Here is a 21,437-nt window from a genome sequence, read left to right on the forward strand (position 1 = left end):
ACTTCTTGCATGGTTTCCAAGCTATTGCGTACTGGATTCCAACCTGACCTTTCAGAGAGTTTTATGAGTAATTCATCATAGAAACAGATATTTCTTGCCATATTAAGGTTTCAGGGGGCACATGTGGAGGAAGATTGAGAGCAACACAGTGTATAAGTAAACTCTCTACCTTGTTGCAATTTGTAGAGAATAGTTGCTCAAGGAAAAGTCATATTGTTGACATGGACGTGATTGACAACTGCACTGGATGCAATGGTCTACATTATAAGATCATTTAATTTGATCAAATCAGGAATGACTTGGGAGGGAAAGGGTACACAAATATCCTATTTCTAACCCCAACAATCAAAGCCTGGTTCAGTTTGATGATGATGTATAAATTGGCCTTTTGGAAAGGTAATGCACATTTGTTTGAAAACTGCAATGTGAAATATTTTTAAAGCCAATTAACATGAAGTATTAGGCTCTAAAATAATATCATTGGAGATCCGTATAAAAGTACTGCATTTTAGGTGTCTGCCAGTATTCTCCAAAACTGCAAAATTACATTTGATTCACTACAAGTAATTACATACCTATCTTGGCAAATAACTTCTACATATATATAAGTTCAGATAGTTGATTAGATCAGAATATCAAAGACTTTATTTCACTGACATGTGTTGAAGTGATGTAATGGGCAAAATCAATTTTTTTTTAACATTTTGAGATGGTTGTCTCAATGATTAGTTGCAGATACATTTTTGATCATTAAAGTTGGAAAACCATCTTCTATTTCCACCAGAAATTCATCTAAAGTTTAGATTTTTAGAAGAACTTGTAGTTTGAGGGCTTGGTATTTTGAGAAAAATTGAAAACTGGGAAGGTGTTCTCTGACTGACTTACAAGTCAGGTGGTCTTGGTAGCTCCTCTTTTAAAATGTGTCTGAGAGTTTAATGATTCTCCATACAACCTCCATTGCCAGATGGGGTGTTCAGGCTGAAATGTTTTCTCACCTCTCAGATAAAGTGTTCTGAACTTACACTTAAATCTCCATGTTTCATCACGAAAGCTGAGCTACACTATCCAGGAAGGTGTTCAATTTCATCCCGGGCTCTCTGTTCAGTCAGCTCGTATTTTACCTGGGTGAGGGGCATGAATGTTATATTTAGCCTCAGTACCAAATCAGCCTTTGGTTTGGGACCTACCCTCCCTCCATAGCTACCCTTGCTGGAAATAGATGAGTGCAAAGGTACCAGTCAGACACATACGTGAGTTCAGTTAAACCATGCACCTAGGTTGAAATGAGCTCACTAATACTCAAAGCCAAAACTGACACTTGAAGAATCATCACTAAGGTGAAATGTCTGAAACCCACAAGCCTGAGGAGGAAATAATGTATTCCAAAAGGAAAGAATACACAGAGTACAAAAGGAAAGGTAGTGATTAGAATCTATCAAGACAACAGACAGGAAGTACAAAGCAGAGAGCTCACCTCCTCCAAACCAGTAACAGAATATGCATGTCCTTTGACGAGTCCTGTGGTGGTGCGAGCTTCAGTTTCAGCTGCACTTGTAATCTTCAAAATGAAAAGGTACACACTGTTATAATTTTTAACAGTTTATAGGTCCCACCATACATAGTGAGCCCTTTGACAGTAATACAATTGATTGTTTATGTGTAGTTTTCTTTTCTACAGATTCATTTGTGGACAAAAACAATTTTTACCCTTCCCTGAAATTATCAAACATAAGAAAATTCCAACATCTTCCAAAATTCACCATTGCATCTTTCAAACAGTTTGACTGAACACCTATCTCTGCTGAAATAAATCTGCACAGCAAACCTACTAGGTGATTAACACCTTTGTAATTAGCAGTCACAATACTGGACCCATTTGAAATGTGCAAGTTTATATTCTATAGTATAGGTTAGATAGGCTTCAGACTGATTTTACAGGTCGGTGTAACATCGAGGGCTGAAGGGCCTGTACTGCGATGTCATGTTCTATGTTCTATATGGACTGCATTATAAAATCCCTTGGAATGGAAATCATTATATATGATTTTGAATACTTACGTCAATGGAACATCCCAACATGCTGCCCCGTTTCAGTGCCTTTTGAAGGAGGGGATACAGATTTGGGGATGCCTCTTTCAAATTAAATGTCTCTCCCATGCCACCTGTAAAGTCTTCCATGGCCTCTAATGTGCTTCCCCCTTTCAGTGATTCATAGCTGCCATTTAGCCTGTTAAGACATAACGATAGATTAACATCAAGATGTCCACTTTGCTCATTCTGTTACTAAAAACGTTATCTAGTCTGCTCATCTTTTATGCTGATCTCAGGAATACTAATGTCTGGGCTTCTATCCTTCATCCAATCAGTTGAACAGACGCTGGTGAACTAAAGGAACTCTTGCTCTTCTGCCTGATGGAAATTACATTCCAGTCACTGCAATTTAGCAACTTTCTTATCTTTCTTATACAGGAAAGCTTCCAGTGCCCTGTACAACTTCAAGATGTCCCAAAGTACCTAAAAGCTACTGAAATACTTTTGAAATATATTCATTGTTGTGATATAGGGAACATGGCAGCTAATTTGCACAGTCTGCCACAGACAGGTATATGCTAATGATCAGCAAAAGTAATTTTTGTGGCATTGACTGATAGATCGATATTGGCGAATACAATGGGGAGAGCTCTATTGCTTTTCTTTCATCAGGAAATATCATGGGATCTTTTACATTTCTGAGGGAGAAGACAGGGCTTCAGTTTAAAGTCTCAACTGAAAAACAGCACCTTAGGCCAGAACTTCCCAAATTGCGGGTCACAAAACAAGATTCTGCAACCGTGACATCTAAGGTAGCCATCGCTGCTGTGGAACTTGGACCTCATGTTAACAGTTGTGTGATCCTCTTAATTCCTCTCTCTTTTCATGATGGGCAAGATCCACCTGAATGATGTTTGATATCCATTTCCTGCTCCAAGTAATGAACAGGTGGGTTTTTTAAATTGTGTGTTGCCCGGCCTCCTATTTGCACAGCTCCCCCTCACTCTCTGGTCTTACAGTTCTCACTCAGGGGTTGTGACCATTTTCAAGCCATAAAATAGGGTCACAGTTAGAAAGCACTGCCTTAGACAATGCAACATCCCTTCAATACTGCACAGTAAACTTGAATTGTATGCTCGAGGCTCGAGAGTGGGATGTTAAATGATGACTCAGAGGTGAAACATGCAACCCACTAAGACATATTTGACACTGAGAACAATGTCTCTGACAGTTTCCATTGAGGAAGTTAGTCTACTCATTCCAGAGAACATTCAGTTGGCTGACAGCAAACACTTGGATCATTCCAAAGAAAATGGTAACTTGATAAGAAGCTACAAGGGAAAACACAATGAAACAAGAGGAAATCTCTGGTTGCTTTGTTTTTGTTATTGAACTGGCAAGTCAGAGAATGCGAGTTCAGTATTTCACCGTAGCATTTTGCAAAATTTTCACTCAGTTTAAAAATATCCAAACATAAAAAGCTGGTATCAATAAAAGGGACTGTGGAGCTGTCAAGCTGTCTTAAAAAAAACAAACTGCATCTCTTGAGGATGGAAACCTGCCCATATGTGACTCCAGTTCCATTATTAATGTGGTTCAATGTTGCCAATCAGGAATTAGAGATTAATGTCCAGAATACTGTTGCCATAGAGATACCCATTGAGGGACTAAATTGCTCCTTAATATTTTAGTTTATTTATTTTGAGATATTTGAGGAGGGGAATAAGAGGCTATTTGACTGGGTTAGAAGTGAGATGTCTGGTCAAGAATCCTCCAGGAATGTGGCCAGAGTTGGCAAAGGCTTAGTTTTGTTTGACTCTTATCCACCAACGTAAGGGTCTACCACCAGATCTTCAGAAAATGAGGGGCTGGGCATTAAATTTCGACCTAACTAACAACGCCCACATCACAAGAATAAATAATCAGAATTATCTTTGCAATACTTTGAAATCTCAGAGGCAGATTGCCAAAGGTAAAAAGAATACAGATACATTAGAGTCTGCATTAAGAGATTATAGACAATGATAGTGTTTGCACTCACTTAGCATAGGCCTTTTCCAGCAAGGCACTCCAGAACTCATCATTACTGGCAGAGTGTAAAAACACCAGACGGTTTTTAAAGGTTGGCAAACGGTCATCAATTATTACATCCACCCACTCGTTATATTGCCAAAACTAGGGGAAAATAGAAAAATGTTATTCACTTTATAAGGTTGTGTTTTAAACCCAGAAAATAAAATTCAGGTAATAGCTTCACTCAAGTCAACATGATACAGGGGATTTCAATAAGGTGGAGATGTTCTTTTATTCTTTTGCAGATTACGGGCATCAGTGAGCCACCTTCCTGAAGTCGATGTGTTTTGGGTGCTGTTAGGAAGGGGGTTCTAGCATTTTGACCCTGCGACACCGAAGGAACAGTGATATATTTCTAAATCAGGATGATGTGTGATTTGGAAGGAAACTTGCAGGTAGTGGTACTTCCATCTGTCTAGTATGTCTTTCTGAGTGGTAGAAGTTACACATTTGGAAGATGCTGTCAAATGAGCCTTGTTCTTTTGCTATAATGCATCTTGCATTTGATACATAATGCTGCTGCCATGCATCAGTGAGCAGGGAGTAAATGTTCAGGTTGGTGGATGTCATACTGATCAAGTGGACTGCAATCTCTTGCATGGTATTGGGCTCTTGAATGTTATTAAATCCTCAAATGTCCAAACAATTTGAGAATATCTTATCAGACTTTTGATTTGTGCTTTGCAGATGATAGGCAGCCTTTAGGAAGCCAGGCAGTAGGTTACTCACCATAAAGGTTCCAGCTGCTGAACTGCCTTTGTAGCTACAATATTGATATAGCTAGCCAGTTGAATTTCCGGTCAATGGTAACTCCCAGAATATTGATGGTGGCAGAGATTCAGCTGGGGAGATGCTATTGATCATCAAGGGAAGATGGTTGGATTCTGTCTTGTTGGAGATGGTCATTGTCTGGCACTAGTATGGTATGAATGTTACTTACTACTTATCAGCGAAGCCTGGATATTGTCCAGGTCTTGCTGCATTTGGACTTTGACTTCTTCAGTAACTTCTTCATTTTATTCTCCTTAGAGCAGACACAAGTAAACAAAGCTTTAAAAGAGTTGTTGAAAATGATCAGGGGTTTCGGTAGAGGAGATAAAGGGAAACTATTTCCAATGTCAGAAAGTTCAGGAATCAGAGTTTGCATCATAATGGATGCAAACAATTGTGTTTTTTTAATCTCTCACCCTCCTTTGAACCTCGTTAACCCTTCCCCCTTCCTTCATCCTCCTTTCCCTCCTTGATCTCTCCTTCCCCTCCTTCAACTCTTCACCCCCTTTCTATCCTTCATCCCCCACACTTCCATGCCTCCCTCCTACCTTCCAATCTTCCTTCCTCCCTTCTTTATCCCTCCCTCATCATTTTTATGCTCTCTCTGTGCTAACTTATTTTTTTCAATCCCCTTGTTTCTATTCCATTTCAGTTCTTGAAACCATAGCATTACTAATTTGTGGTATCACTTTGCTCTCTCCCTTGTTAAAATTGAATGTAAATTATTTGGTACATAGCTCATTGCTATTTGCAGATTTATGTACAAATTAACTACTACATTTATTGCATTCCAGTGGTGGCAATAATTCAAAATAATTCATTAGCCACAAAGTGGTTTGACACAACCTTGAAATGCATTAATTAATGCAAGTTTTTTTTATCCTTTCACTTTTCTTTCATTTTCAGCTCTCTGCTTTCCTTCATCCTATCCCTTGTACTGTCTTCCTCAAATTTGGTTCTCCTGGATCCTCTAACTTCTTCCATTTTTTGCTTCATGTTATGATTTGGAGGCCACAATCACCTGCTGAAAGAGCAGCGCTCCAAAAGCTAGCACTTCCAATTAAACCTGTTGCACTATAACCTGGTGTTGTGTGATTTTTAACTTTACTTTATGTTGGTCTGTGTTTCATCATTTTCTCTTCCTTCTCCTCCACTCATTCCCTTGTCCTTACTCCTCCCTGACTGATTTGTCTCCTACTTGAATCGTTATTTGCATAATTTGTGAAGGAGAGCTATTTATCAATATTGACCGTGGTTCCGTTCTTCAGGATGTCAAGGGTCATACCCGAAAGTGAAAGATTCCAGCATAATTGCGGTCAAAGGACTGATCCAGAGGAACAACTTGGCACATTATTTTCTGATTAAGAGTCAGTGAAGCAACAGCAGCAAGAAACCAGCAATCCCCTGGTAAAAGAAAGCAAATCAGGCATTAACAAACTCAACTATAGGTCAGCATCAGAAATACTCTTGGCTATGAAGGAACCTGGTGGTTTGATAAATGGCATTAGTTCCAAAAGTAAGGCAGTTCCCACAATGTAGGAACAAATTCTGAAATCTGAACTGAAAACACAAAATTCTGGAGATCACAGCAGGTCAGGCAGTATCCATGGAGAGAAAGCAAGCTAATGTTTTGAGTCTAGAACTCTGTTGAAGAGTCATCTAGACTCAAAACATTAGCTTGCTTTCTTTCCATGGATGCTGCCTGACCTGCTGTCATCTCCAGCATTTTTTGTTTTCAGTTCCCACAATTTCATGTGTTAGCAGCAGTTCTATGTCATGGATTCAAGTCCCCTCTCCAAAGTTTTGAGCTGCATAATCCGAGCTGTTTTTTTTTTATTTCTTCTTTGTGGGAGCTGCTGGCTGGGCCAGTATTCATTGTTCAGCCCTATTGTCCTTAAAAAATAAAATGGTGAGTTGCCTTCGTGAAACACTGTGGTTCATTTGGTGTAGGTACAGGGAGTTCCAGGAGTTTGATCCATATCTCCAACACAATACTTAGGAAGTGCTGCATCTGTCAGAGATACTACATTGAGAAAACCCTGTCTGCTCTCTCAGGTGGACAGAAAAAAATCCCACAATATTATTCAAAGCTGTTATCCCTGGTGTCCTACTCAATTGTCCTGGGTTATCAGGTATGTCATTGTACTAAAGTGTAGTCTTCTGGGTGCTGCTGACCTATTACCCCAACTGCTCCAGATATCATTGCCTGCATTACATTTGATTGATCAGATGATTTCTTGCCTGACAATTCCACTATCTCCAGTTTGTTTTTTATAGGCTGTATGTTCTCTATATTGGTCACTACATAAACTGAATACAGTCAAGGAAACTGACTCTGGCCTCTCCAGTGTTAACTCTTTGTTTGTGCTCCACCAAAACTAAATGCCAATGATGCACCTTGTCTCCAGAGATGCTGGGGTCACAATGATTGGAATGGTGTTATTGCCAAAAAGATCACCTTGACCAGCAGCTTTGAAATAGGCTGCTACAGGCACAAAATAATAAGAGATCATAGAGTCATAAACCATGGAAACAAACCCTTCTGTCCAACACGTCCATGCCAACCAGGTTTCCAAAATAGTCCCATTTGCCTGTGTTGGGCCCGTAACCCTGTAAACCTTTCCCTGTTAACATACCTGTCCTTGATGCATACATATTAGCTGCTGCATTTACCATTCATTACAATAGTGACTACTTTCCAAAAGTACTTTTTCCCGTGGAGAGTAGGAAGTTGAGGGGTGACTTTTTAGAGGTTTATAAAGTCATGAAGAGCATGGATAAGGTGAATGGCAAAGGTCTTTTTCCTAGAATAGGCAAGTTCAAACCTAAAGAGCAGAGGTTTAAGGTGAGAGGGGAAAGATTTAAAAGGGACCTGCAGGGCAACATTTTCACACAGAAGATGGTGCATATATGGAATGAACTGCCACAGGACATGATAGTTACAGTTACAACATTTAAAAATCATGTGAATGCCAAATAGATGGTAATCCACTCAACACCCCCAACACCTCCCCATACTGCTGGATCAAATATTCAGTTCACAACTGGAGGACAGTTGGGGCCAATTCTTGCCTGTAGCTGACAACCTCACCATCCACATTTGTTACTTCAAAAACATTTTTTGTAAGCCCCCCCTTGTAGTTACTCACTCATTAAAACTCCTTACCCAGATCTCCTTGGCAGATATCAGTCCTTGATGCTCCATCAATAACAAACTTTGGGTTACTCGAAATCTCCTGCAAGCAAATTGATAAGTTAGAACATTTTAAAAATGGGCAATCCATTACTGATTTACCACAGAGTTCTGTCATATTTCCCGATTTCACAAATTTATCAAATTTCCTTTTGAAAGTTATGATTGAATCTGCTTCCATAATCACTTCAGACCATAAATTCTAGACTAGAGAAACTCATGAGGCAAAAACAAATTTGTTTCATTACCCCTCTAGTTATATGAAACCATGTGGAATTTACATCTCAGGCCACTCATGCTGCCACTTCTCTCCTTCCCATCCATCAGCAAAACTTTATATTCTTTCCTCCTTTATTTACCAAGCATCAGTGCTATTCACTTCAATCTATCTTTGTGGTAGCAAGTTCCACATTCTCACTACTCTGAGTAAAGACATTTCTCCTCGATTTCTTATCAGATTAAGTAGTTAATACTTTATACTTATGAACCCTAGTTTTATATTCTTAGTGGAAATATTTTCTGTCCACACACTCTATCAAATGCTCTCATAACCTTTCATTTTCTTTACTGAATCATGTCTCAGTCATTTTTTCTGATAAAAGCCTCAGCCCATTCCATTAATCCGGATCATTACAACATCTCAGTTTTAGTATCATAATTTGTAAATCTCTTTTGGATCTGCCCATGTACCTCAACAGGCAATCATTGGTTAAACGTTTGGCTATGTTCCTGAAAATTATGAGTTCAAATGAAATTAGCTTAAGCAAAACATTAGTTCCTGTTAGTTTGCTGAAGACCAGAGCTGTTCACAGTGCAGGCTAAATTGGAATTTGTACATGTTTACCATAATGTTATGATAGATGTATAATATATATATATTATATTTTAGGCTTTGGATTTCAAAATACAGACAGATGGACAGGGATCAGCTCTGTGAGATTTTTTTAAATGTCAGAAGGTCATATGAAAATGCATCAGTTCTAAGGATGCATGTGAGACAGATAGACAACGGAACGAGGACATGCCGCAACCCAAAGGACTAGCCACACTACCATACATCAGGAGCATTTCAGAACTGACAGCCAGACTACTGCGACCACTAGGACTCATAACAGCACACAAACCAACAGCCACGCTCAGACAACAACTCACCAGAACAAAGGACCCGATACCCAACATGAGCAAAACCAATGTAGTGTACAAAATCCCATGCAAGGACTGCACAAAACACTACATCGGACAAACAGGAAGACAGTTAACAATCCGTATACACGAACACCAACTAGCCACGAAACGACACGACCAGCTATCCTTAGTAGCCACACACACAGACGACAAGCAACATGAATTCGACTGGGACAACACTACCGTTATAGGGCAAGCCAAACAGAGAACAGCCAGGGAATTCCTAGAGGCATGGCACTCATCCACAGACTCTATCAACAAACACATCGACCTGGACCCAATATACCAGCCACTACAGTGGACAGCTCGAACTGACAACCGGAAGCAGCAGAGACAGGCCACTATAAATACCGGAGAAAACAGCACAGAAGTGCTTCACAGGAGGCTCCCAAGCACTGAGGATGTCACCTAGACAGGGGACGAAACGTTTGCAAGACAAATTCCCAGCTCGGCGAACAGAACCACAACATCACAGTGTCATGCATGCAATTGATACAATATATTGAACAAACCTAGTTTGCTGTTAAGTCTTTCTCTATTAGCACAATTCTAATGGCCTACCAGCTTCCTTGACTTCTCTGACCCCATGGATTACAACCTTATCTTCAATCTTCCTTTCCTCTCCAAAAGTATTGAACACATTGTTGGTTCCCAAATCTGTGCCAAGCTTTCCCAGAACTCCACGTTAGGATGACTCCATTCAGATTTCTGCCCCTGCCACAGAACTGAAATGACTCTTCTCACAGTCATGAATGACATCCTATTGGACCAAGGTAAAAGTAACCTCCTCTGTTTATTCATTCTCCAGTCTTTGATATGGTTGATCACACCACACATGTCTCCACTATCATCCTGCAAGTGGGACTGTTCTCACCTAGTTCTGTTCTTATCTGTCTTATCATAACCAGCGAATCAAAGACAATGGCTTCTAGCTATTACTACTGATGATCATCAAGAATTCAGCCTTGAATCCCTTCCATTTCTCTTTTACCTGCTCAGGGACACCATCTGAGAACAGAGTATTAGTTTGCACTTGTACTCATGCCACCCAACCCCACCACAACCACCATCTATCTCTATCTGTCTCTGAATTGGCAAAGTGTTCATCCAGTACAGGAGGGGCAAAACATTCCTCCAACTAAATACTTGAAAAGCTGAACCATTATCTTTGGTCTGCATCACAAACTCTGCTCCCCAGTTACAATCACCATAGCTTTTCCTTGAAACAGGGTGGGGATAAACCAGACTGTTCACAACTTTGGGGAGACTTTTGACTTCAGCTTTTGATCTCATATTCACACTATCAGTAGGATTATCAATTTCCACCATAATAACTGCACTGAACTTGGTCATTATTATCTCAACTCATCTGCTCATGGAGGCCTCTTCTATGCCTCTATTACTTCCAAATTTGACTGTTCCAATGCACTTTTGGCTGGGCTTCCACATTATAACATCCAAATATTCTAAATTGCATGAAGCCATATTCTCTATCACTTCTGAGCTCTCTGATGTACATTCTGTATTTCTCTGCTTTAATATCTATTTATGTGACCTCTGTAGAAATTTTATTTGTTGTCCCTATGAAGCACCTTGTGATATTTGTACTCTTTTACAGTAGGCTATATAATTATGGTGTGTTGTTCTTCATATTGCATCCCCTTTCAACTTTCATCCAGGTGCTTTACAAATTGGCTAACATTTGAGAACGAAAACCAAAATTGACAGCATGGATTTGAATAATACCTCAAACCTGAGGACAAAATTGCAGCTAAACTGGTTCTCAAACAAGTAATGACTGGCTGAGAAAGAATGGCAGATTAGTCATCACCCCACCTAGAAAGTTAAACTCAGGTAGGGCTATTTCTGTATCTTTCATCCTCTCCCACATACATCTCCCCAAATCCCACCACACCCTCATCACAGGTCATTTGGCTGATACATTACACCCAAAAAAAAAGGTGAGTTGTATAATGAGGGGCCTCAATGGGGCATGTATAGAGCACAATTGGCTTTATTAGTTTGTCACCAGCACAACACAAATGCCCATTGTTCACATACCTGATCAAATATGAAGATAAGGAAAGAACTTGCATTTCTGAACCACAGCCAAAGAAGTATTTTAAAAATTTAGTCACTGTTTATAGACAATGAGGTGGCAAATTTGCTCACATCAAACTTCCATAAACAGCAGTTGAGATTTTGCCCAGGTAATCTGATTTTTAGTCATGTTAATTGAGGGGTAAATGTTGTCTAGGATACTGGACAGAACTCTTACTTTTGAAACAGTGCTGTGAGATATTTTATGTCCTCAAGACAGGGTAGATAGAACCTCAGTTTCATGCCTCATTCAAAAGGCAGCACCTTTGACACCACAGTATGAGAATATCAATCTGGATTTCATTCCGAGGTCCTGGGGCAGAATCATAAAGAGATAACAGGGACCTCAGCTGTTGACTCAGCGACTGGCGAGACCCCTGCGTCACCTGTCTTTTGCTCCATCTTGAGGTATTCAGGCATTTACAAGCCATCTATAAACCTTCCACTGGGATAAAGGACCCCAGAAGTGTAAGTGCCACCCCCCACTAAGATGTGCTGGCAAGATGGAAGTCTACAACTCTGTGGTAAGGCAGCACCATGTAGAAGATTTTGGGTGTTACAGGCGTGACATAACCCAAGGCTTTGGATCAGGGCCACAGCCAAGTGATGGCTGGAAGGAGGTCACAGGTTGGGAGTTGCAAGTGAGGGGTGAAGAGGGGTCAGCGGCAAGGGCAAGGGCAAGGGCAAGGGCAAGGGCAAGGGCAAGGGGCTGGCTTTCAAACCCACCCCACCCTCTTAGAATGCCATGTCTCCCAATCAGCTTCTGAATGCCTTTGAATGAGGGGGACCCCCAGTGAAACTTGCAATTTTATTGCTATGTATCCCCTTTCCCACCTCCTGTTCATCTTTAGTTTAACAACAACATTAATTGCTCACTTAAGAGCCTCAATTGATGGTAAGGTGGGAAGGTTGCCCAAGGGCCTTCCTGGTACAGATTTAAATGGGACAGAGGTAGGAAATGCCATGGTCTGCATCCCTTGTATAATTAAATTTATCCCCCCACCCCCATCATCAAACCAATCTGGGGAGAACACAGATTCCTGACCTGGACTGGACCTAACCTCACACGTCTACCTCAAAAACAAGAGCCAGACCAGTTAAACTACAGTAACACTTCAACTATGAATAGACAACCATAAGAACAAAATAATCCATTACCACTGCAGCAATTATTTTCAATAGTACTGTAAGGAAACATCATATATTCAGTGCCATCTCATGTTATCCCCTGTGGCCTTTACAACTGGAAGTTTACAATTCTAAACCAATACCTGAACATACAATAGTGTGACCAGAGACGATGGATGTGGTAGAGATTATGGGAATGGAGTGATTGTAACCAAGACAATGCCAGGGAGAATGGAGATGTAACTGCAGACGGTGATGGGGAGTATTACAAGAAGATTGGACAGGGTACAACTGTTGTAGAATGGGGATAAATAGGGGTGTTAGTGTAACAGTAACATCCCTATGTTGCATCGACTGGACACTATCATCTTCTATGAGTCTGCCAAGCAAAGTTACATCAGGACTGTGGAGCCTCAAATATATGAGCAGAGGGAAGTGGTTAGAGAACAATTTAATAGAGATCTGCCAAATTATAAATGTCTCTGATGCAATAAGTAAGAAGAAATCATCCTCTCCAGTGCCAGGAGGGTTGCAACATGAGGACGCATATTTAAAATCCTGAGCAGAAGAATAAGAGAGTGGATCAGGAGAGTTTTTTAAGCAGCAAAATATTCTGGTCTGGAATGTCCACTGATTGAAAGGGATGTAGATTCAATATTAACTTTCAAAAGTTAATTAGATAAGTACTTGAAACATTTGCAGGGAACGGGGAATGAGCAGGGGAGTGGGACTAATTGGATAGCTCTTTCCAAGACCTGGCACAGGTATAATGGGCCAAACGATTACCTCTGTGCTGTAAGATTTTGTGATCTCCCAATGCTAACTCTGCTGCAAATACTTTAAATATTTTGGACCCACTTTAAACTTACAATGAATATCAATCAGACCAAAGTCCTCCTATCATAAAATGATGCATAAGCAAATATGCCTATATTGGATAAAAATAGAGCCTGTGTTTTTTGATTATGCATCGCGGTATTAATGAATCAAACTGAAATACGTTTGGATACATAAACACAAGGTATGGAACAGGACATTCACCTAACCAACAACAACTGCACTTATGTAGCTATTTCAATTTAGCGAAAACATCTCAAGGTTCTGCATAGGATGGTTATGAAGTAGAATTTCACACCAAGACATGAAAGTAGTTGTTAATGAAGAGAAGTGAATGCTTAGTCTAAGGGGTAGATTATAAGAAGCATTTTAAAGAAAGGGAGAGTGTGGAGAGAGATTGTTGGATAATGGAAAAATAATCCTTGCTGCAGCTCTTGAATCATGATGATGAGGCAAATCTAAACCAATAATTCATGACATTGTCTATAACTATCATAATAAAACTAAAAAGTATAAATTAATAAAAGGATTGCACTCTGTTTAATTTTCAACACTAGCATCTTTTGTTAACCTTAATTTTATTTGCTCCACCATTGCTGACTAAGCTTTAAGCTTTCCCTAAACTCGCAATCTCTCTCTACCCTTTTTTTAGATGCTGCTTAAATGCTCTTTCAGCCAAGCTTTTGATCACTGTCCAAATATCCCCTTATGTGGCTCAGTATCAAATATTCATCAGAATGCATCCTTGCAAAGTATCCTGGAATGTTTTCACTGTGTTTTAAGGTATTGCATCAATGCAAATTGCTGCTGTTGATTAATTGCATCTCTATTTCAGAAGAGCTAGCACCATTGCAAGATGCCAAATGGCTTCCTTTTGTGCCATAAGATTGTGAGTATTAGGGAAGATGAAGTTGCTGCTGGCTTTGATCACTTCTTTCCAGTGTTACCTCTGGTGAGTGCCTACATGGCACCTTGTGTTTGCATTGTAGCTCTGTTGGTAGCACTTACCTCTGAATCACACGACTCTGGATTCTAAGATCATGAGGGCAACAATAGAACATAGAACATAGAACCAATCTGAAGTCTATCTATCCTATACTATTCCATTTTCATCCATATGTTTATCCAATGACCATTTAAATACCCTTAAAGTTGGCAAATCTACGACAGTTGCAGGCAGGGTGTTCCACGCCCCTACTACAGAGTAAAGAAACTTCCTCTGACATCTGTCCTACAGCTATCACCCCTCAGTTTAAAGCCATCACCATCTGAGGAAAAAGGCTCTCACTGACCACTCTAACTCTTTGGTTATCTTATATGTCTCAATTAAATCACTCTCAACCTTCTTCTCTCTAACGAAAACAGCCTCGAGTCCCTCAGCCTTTCTTCATAAGACCTTCCCTCCATACCAGGCTACATCCTGGTAAATCTCCTCTGAACCCTTTCCAAAGCTTCCACATCCTTCCTATAATGCAGTGACCAAAACTTGACGCAATACCCAAGTGTGGCCACATCAGAGTTTTGTACAGCTGTAACATGACCACATGGCTCTGAACCTCAATACCTCTACCAATAAAAACTAAGTTAACGCAATACCCCAAGTGTGGCCACATCAGAGTTTTGTCCAGCTGTATGTGTGTATAGGAGTGCCTATGTGTGTGTGTGAGAGTGTGTGTGTGTGTAGGAGTATCTGTGTGTGTGTATAGTGCAATGGTGGTCACCTGTAATGTGACATGAACCCAAGGTTCCAGTTGAGGCCCTCCCTATGGGTACAGAGCTTAGCAATCAGCCTCTGCTCGGTCAGAGTGTGGACATAGATACCACCATTACACATGGGGACACCTCCCACCATGTATGTGACAGGTACTCAGCCAACGTTGTCTATCTTATACGTTGCAGGCAAGGATGCCCTGAGGCATGGTACATTGGGGAAACCGAGCAAAGGCTATGACAACGGATGAATGGGCACCACACAATCAACAGACAGGAGGGTTCCCTCCCAGTTGGGGAACACTTCAGTGGACCAGGACACTCAACCTCGGACCTTCGGGTGACCATACTCCAAGGCAGATTTCGGGACAGGCAGCAGCGAAAAGTGGCCGAGCAGAGGCGGATAGCTAAGTTCCATACCCACAGGGAGGGCCTCAACTGGGACCTTGGGTTCATGTCACATTACAGGTGACCACCATTGCACTATACACACACACTCACACACACACACAGGCACTCCTATACGCACATACACACGAACACACATATACACAGACGCGCACACAGACACCCACAAACACCCTTACAGACACACACACTCCCACACTCACACATGCACCCCCTCACAAACTTAAGACACTCTGCACTGACTACACACATACACATACACTTTCTCACATTCACAACCCCCAACCCAGACAGACGCACACACACAGACAGACAAAGACCCACATGCACACATATATTTTATGGGCTGAATTTATACTTGCTGGGTTACATTGTACTTTGCTCAAAAACTGCATGCATTCATGCAGAACTGAGCTCAAAAACTGCATGAATTCATGTAAACCTCCATTATCTCACTTCTTAGATTAGAATCAATCTAAACATCATGGCAGAGACAGAGAACACAGGGGGCCAACACCTTCAACATATGTCTAGTTATCTCCATTGTTAATAGCTAACCCGAGAATGCAACTTTTTTAAAAAAAGGTTTTGTGATTTACACATGAAAGAAGTGAAACTATCATGGTATTCTAACAGATGAAAGGCTTAACAGACAATCAATTTTTCGATGTATAATTTCAGTTACATCACACTGTAAATTTTTGCGATAAATTCTGTGTGTTAGGATTGAGCCCTCCACTACCACCTGATGAAGGAGCGACGCTCCGAAAGCTAGTGTACTTTCAATTAAACCTGTTGGACTATAACCTGGTGTTGTGTGATTTTTAACTTAGTTTTAACTGGTAGAGGTATTGAGGTATGGAGCCATGTGGTCATGTTGCAGCTGTACAAAACTCTGATGTGGCCACACTTGGGGTATTGCATTAACTTAGTTTTTATTGGTAGAGGTACACCCTAGTCCAACACCGGCATCTCCAAATCATGAATAAAAACTAACACTCTGTATACCTTCTTAACAATCCTATCCTGGGTGGCAACTTTCAGGGATCTATGTACATGGACACCGAGATCGCTCTGCACATCTACATTACCATGAATCTTACCATTAGCCCAGTCCTCCTTATTCCTGTTACTCCTTCCAAAGTGAATCAACTCACACTTTTCTGCATTAAATTCCATTTGCCACCTCTCAGCCTAGCTCTGCGGCATATCTGTGTCCCTCTGTAACCTGCAACATCCTTCAGCACTATCCACAACTCCACTGACCTTACAGTCATCTGCAAATTTACTAACCCATCCTCTACGCCCTCATCTGGGTCATTTATAAAAATGACAAACAGCAGTGGCCCCAAAACAAATCCTTGCGGTACACAATCGTAAGTGAAGTCCAGGATGAACATTTCCCATCAATTACCACCTTTAAGCAATTACCACCTCAAGCAAGTCTTCTTTAAGCAAGCCAATTTCTGATCCAAACTGCTAAATCACCCTCAATCCCATGCCTCCGTACTTTCTACAATGGCCGACCATAGGGATCCTTATCAAACACTTTACTGAAATCCATGTACACCATATCAACCGCTTTACCCTCATCCACCTGTTTGGTCACCATCTCAAAGAACTCAATAAGGATTGTGAGGCACAACCTATCCTTCACAAAACTGTGTTGACTAACCCTAATCAAATTATTCCTCTCTAGATGATTATAAATCCTATCTCTTATAAACTTTTCCAACGCTTTAGCCACAACCAAAGTAAAACTCACTGGTCGATAATTGCCAGCGTTGTCTCTACTCCCCTTCTTGAACAAGGGGACAACATTTGTTATCCTCCAGTCTCCAGCAGTATTCCTGTACACAATGATGATATAAAGATCAAAGCCAAAGGCTCTGCAATTTCTTCTGACTTCCCAGAGAATCCGAGGATAAATCCCATCCAGCCCAGGGGATTTATCTATTGTTACACTTTCCAGAATTGCTAACACCTCCTCCTTGTGAACCTCAATCCCATCTAGTCTAGTAGCCTGTATCTCGGTACTCTCCTTGACATCATTGTCTTTTTCCAGTGTGAATACTGACAGAAAATTCATTTAGCACTTCCCCTATCTCCTCAGACTCCACGCACAACTTCCCACTACTATCCTTGATTGACCCTATTCTTTCTCTAGTCATTCTTTTATTCCTGATATACCTATAGAAAGCTGTAGGGTTTTCCTTGATCTTAGCTACCAACTATCTTAGGTCTCTCTTTGGGTCTTTCCTGGCCAACTTGTAACTCTCAAGTGCCCTAACTGAGCCTTCACATTTCATTCTAATATAAGCCTTCTTCTTCCTTCTGATAAGAGAATCAACTCCTTTAGTAAACCATGGCTCCCTTGCTTGACCATTTCTTCCCTGCCTGACAGGTACGTACTCATCAAGGACACGCAGTAGCTGTTCCTTGAATAAGCTCCACATTTCAATTGTGCCCATCCTCTGTAGTTTCCTTCCCCATCCTATACATCCTAAATCTTGCTTAATTACATCATAATTGCCTTTCCCCCGGCAATAACTCTTGCACTGTGATATATACCTATCCCTTTCCATCGCTAAAGTAAACATAACTGAATTGTGGTCACTACCACCGAAGTGCTCACCGACCTCCAAATCTCACACCTGGCCAGGTTCATTACCTAGTACCAAATCCAATGTGGCCTCGCCCCTTTTTGGCTTGTCTACATACTGTGTCAGGAAACCATCCTGCATACTTTGGACAAAAACAGAACCATCTAAAGTACTTGAACCATCTTAAAGTACTTCCAGCCAATATTTGGAATTAAATCCCCCATAACAACTACCCTGTTACTCTCGCTCCTATCCAGAATTATCTTTTCTATCCTTTCCTCTACATCTCTGGAACTATTTGGAGGCCTATAGAAAACTCCCAATAGGGTAATATCTCCTTTTCTGTTTCTAAGCTCAGTAGACAAAAAGTCCTCAAACATTGTTTCTGCCACCATAATACTGTTCTTGACTAACAATGCCACGCCTCCCCCTCTTTTAACATCTTAGAGTCATAGAGATGTACAGCATGGAAACAGACCCTTTGATCCAACTCATCCATGCCAACTTTGATCCAACTCATCCATGCCAAACAGATATCCTAACCCAATCTTGTCCCACCTGCCAGCACCCGGTCCAAATGCGTCCAAACCCTTCCTATACATATACCTATCCATATGCCTTTTAAATGTTGCAATTGTACTAGCCTCCACCACTTCCTCTAGCAGCTAATTCCATATACGTACCACCCTCTGCTTGAAAAAGTTCTCCCTTAGGTCTCTTTTATATTTTTTTGCTTCTCACTCTAAATCTATGCCAACTAGTTCAGGACTCCCCCAACCCAGGGAAAAGACTTTGTCTATTTATCCTCTCCATGCCCCTCATGATTTTATAACCTCTATAAGGTCACCCCTCAGCCTCCGACACTTTAGGGAAAACAGCCTTAGACTATTCAACCTATCCCTGTAGCTCGAATCCTCCAACCCTGGCAACATCCTTGTAAATCTTTTCTGAATCCTTTCCAGTTTCACAACATCCGGAGACCACAATTGCATGCAATATTCCAAAAGTGGCCTAACCAATGTCCTTTACAACCACAATATGACCTCCCAACTCCTGTATTCAATACTCTGACCAATAAAGGAAAACATACCAAACGCTGCCTTCACTAACCTATTTACCTGCGACTCCACTTTCAAGGAGCTATGAAATTGCACTCCAATGTCTCTTTGTTCATAAAGATGGCACGAGGAGCTTGCATTCCAAGTGTATAAGTCCTGCTAAGATTTGCTTTCCCAAAATGCAGCACCTCGCATTTATCTAAATTAAACTGCATCTGCCACTCCTCAGCCCATTGTCTCGTCTGAGCAAGATCCTGTTGTAATCTGAGGTAACCTTCTTCACTGTCCACTACACCTCCAATTTTGATGTCATCTGCAAACTTACTAACTATACCTCTTACACTCACATCCAAATCATTTATATAAATGACGAAAAGTAGTGGACCCAGCACCGATCCTTGTGGCACTCCACTGGTCACAGGCCTCCAGTCTGAAATACAACCCTCCACCACCACCCTCTGTCTTCTACCTTCGAGCCAATTCTGTATCCAAATGGCTAATTCTCCCTGTATTCCATGAGATCTAACCTTGCTAATGAGTCTCCCATGGGGAACCTTGTCAAATGCCTTACTGAAGTCCATATAGATCACGTCTACCATTCTGCCCTCATCAATCCTCTTTGTTACTTCTTCAAAAAACTCAATCAAGTTTGTGAGACATGATTTCCCACGCACAAAGCCACGTTGACTATCCCTAATCAGTCCTGCCTTTCCAAATACATGTACATCCTGTCCCTCAGGATTCCCTCCAACAACTTGCCTACCACTAATGTCAGGCTCACCAATCTATAGTTCCTTGGATTGTCTTTCTCAAGTAGTGGAACCAGGTTAGCCAACCTCCAGTCTTCCAGCACCTTACCTGTGACTATCAATGATACAAATATCTCAGTAAGAGGCCCAGCAATCGCTTCCCTAGCTTCCCACAGAGTTCTAGGATATACCTGATCAGGTCCTGGGAATTTATCCACTTTTATGCATTTCAAGATATCTAAAACTTCCTCCTCTGTAATATAGACATTTTTCAAGATGTCACCATTTATTTCTCTACATTCTATATCTTGCATGTCCTTTTCCACATTAAACACTGATGCAAAATACTCATTTAGTATCTCCCCCATCTCCTGTGACTCCACACAAAGGCCGCCTTGCTGATCTTTGAGGGGTCCCATTCTCTCTCTAGTTACCTTTTTGTACTTGTAAAAACCCTTAGGATTCTCCTTAACTCTACTTGCCAAAGCTATCTCATGTCCCATTTTAGCCCTTATGATTTCCCTCTTAAGTATACTCCTACTGCCTTTATACTCTTCTAAGGATTCGATCGATCTATCCTGTCTATACTTGACATATGCTTCCTTCTTTTTCTAAACCAAAACCTCAATTTCTTTAGTCATCCAGCATTCCCTACACTATTAGCCTTTCCTTTCACCCTAACAGGAATATACTGTCTCTGGACTCTTGTTATCTCCTTTCTGAAGCATTTTCCAGCTGTCCCTTTACCTGCAGACGCCTGTCCCCAATCAGCTTTTGAAAGTTCTTGTCTGATATCGTCAAAATTAACCTTCCTCCAATTTAGAACTTCAACTTTTAGATCTGGTCTATCCTTTTCCATCACTATTTTAAAACTAGTAGATTTATAGTCGCTGGCCCCAAAGTGCTCCTCCACTGACACTTCAGTCACCCGCTCTGCCTTATTTCCCAAGAGTAGGTCAAGTTTTGAACCTTCTCTTCAGAAAGTTTTCTTGTACACAGAGAACAAATTCCTTTCCATCCAAACCCTTAACACTATGGCAGTCCCAGTCTATGTTTGGAAAGTTAAAATCCCCTCTCATAACCATCCTATTATTCTTACAGATAACTGAGATCTCCTTACAAGTTTGTTTCTCAATTTCCCGCTGACTATTAGGGGTCTATAATACAACCCCAATAATCTTCTCTGTTCTTACTGAAACCCAGGAACCTGCAACAACCATTCCTGTCCCCTATCCATGTCTCCAAAACGGCCACAACATTGAAGTCCCAGGTACCAACCCATGCTGCCAGTTCACCCACCTTATTCCAGACGTACCTAACGTTGAAATAGATTCACTTCAAGCCACCTTTCTGCTTGCCGCTGAACTCTTACAACCTTGATACCTCATTTCTGACCTCATTGTTGTCAACCTCCTGGACACTGGAACTACAATTTAGGTTCCCACGCCCCTGCTGAATTAGTTTAAACCCTCCTGAAGAGCATTAGTAAATTTCTCCCCAGGATATTGGTACCCCTTTGGTTCAGGTGAAGATTGTCCTGTTTGTAGAGGTCCCACCTCCCTCAGAGTAAGCCCCAATTATCCAGGTATCC

At 41.0% G+C, this 21,437-nt stretch overlaps 1 protein-coding gene across 1 annotated transcript in view; it reads right to left on the minus strand.

The window, feature by feature from the left end:
- capn9 (calpain 9) overlaps positions 1 to 21,437 on the minus strand; it is a 69,990-nt gene that overhangs the window by 33,136 nt on the left and 15,417 nt on the right. Inside the window, exons 2-6 of the mRNA XM_072558821.1 lie at positions 8,042 to 8,111; positions 6,161 to 6,279; positions 4,073 to 4,206; positions 2,059 to 2,227; positions 1,475 to 1,558 (exon numbers count right to left, since the gene is read on the minus strand). Coding sequence (XP_072414922.1) covers positions 1,475 to 1,558; positions 2,059 to 2,227; positions 4,073 to 4,206; positions 6,161 to 6,279; positions 8,042 to 8,111 — 576 coding nt within the window. The remainder of the gene's footprint in view (positions 1 to 1,474; positions 1,559 to 2,058; positions 2,228 to 4,072; positions 4,207 to 6,160; positions 6,280 to 8,041; positions 8,112 to 21,437) is intronic.

Source organism: Chiloscyllium punctatum, chromosome 3 (genome assembly GCF_047496795.1).
Source record: "Chiloscyllium punctatum isolate Juve2018m chromosome 3, sChiPun1.3, whole genome shotgun sequence".
NCBI lineage: Eukaryota > Metazoa > Chordata > Chondrichthyes > Orectolobiformes > Hemiscylliidae > Chiloscyllium > Chiloscyllium punctatum.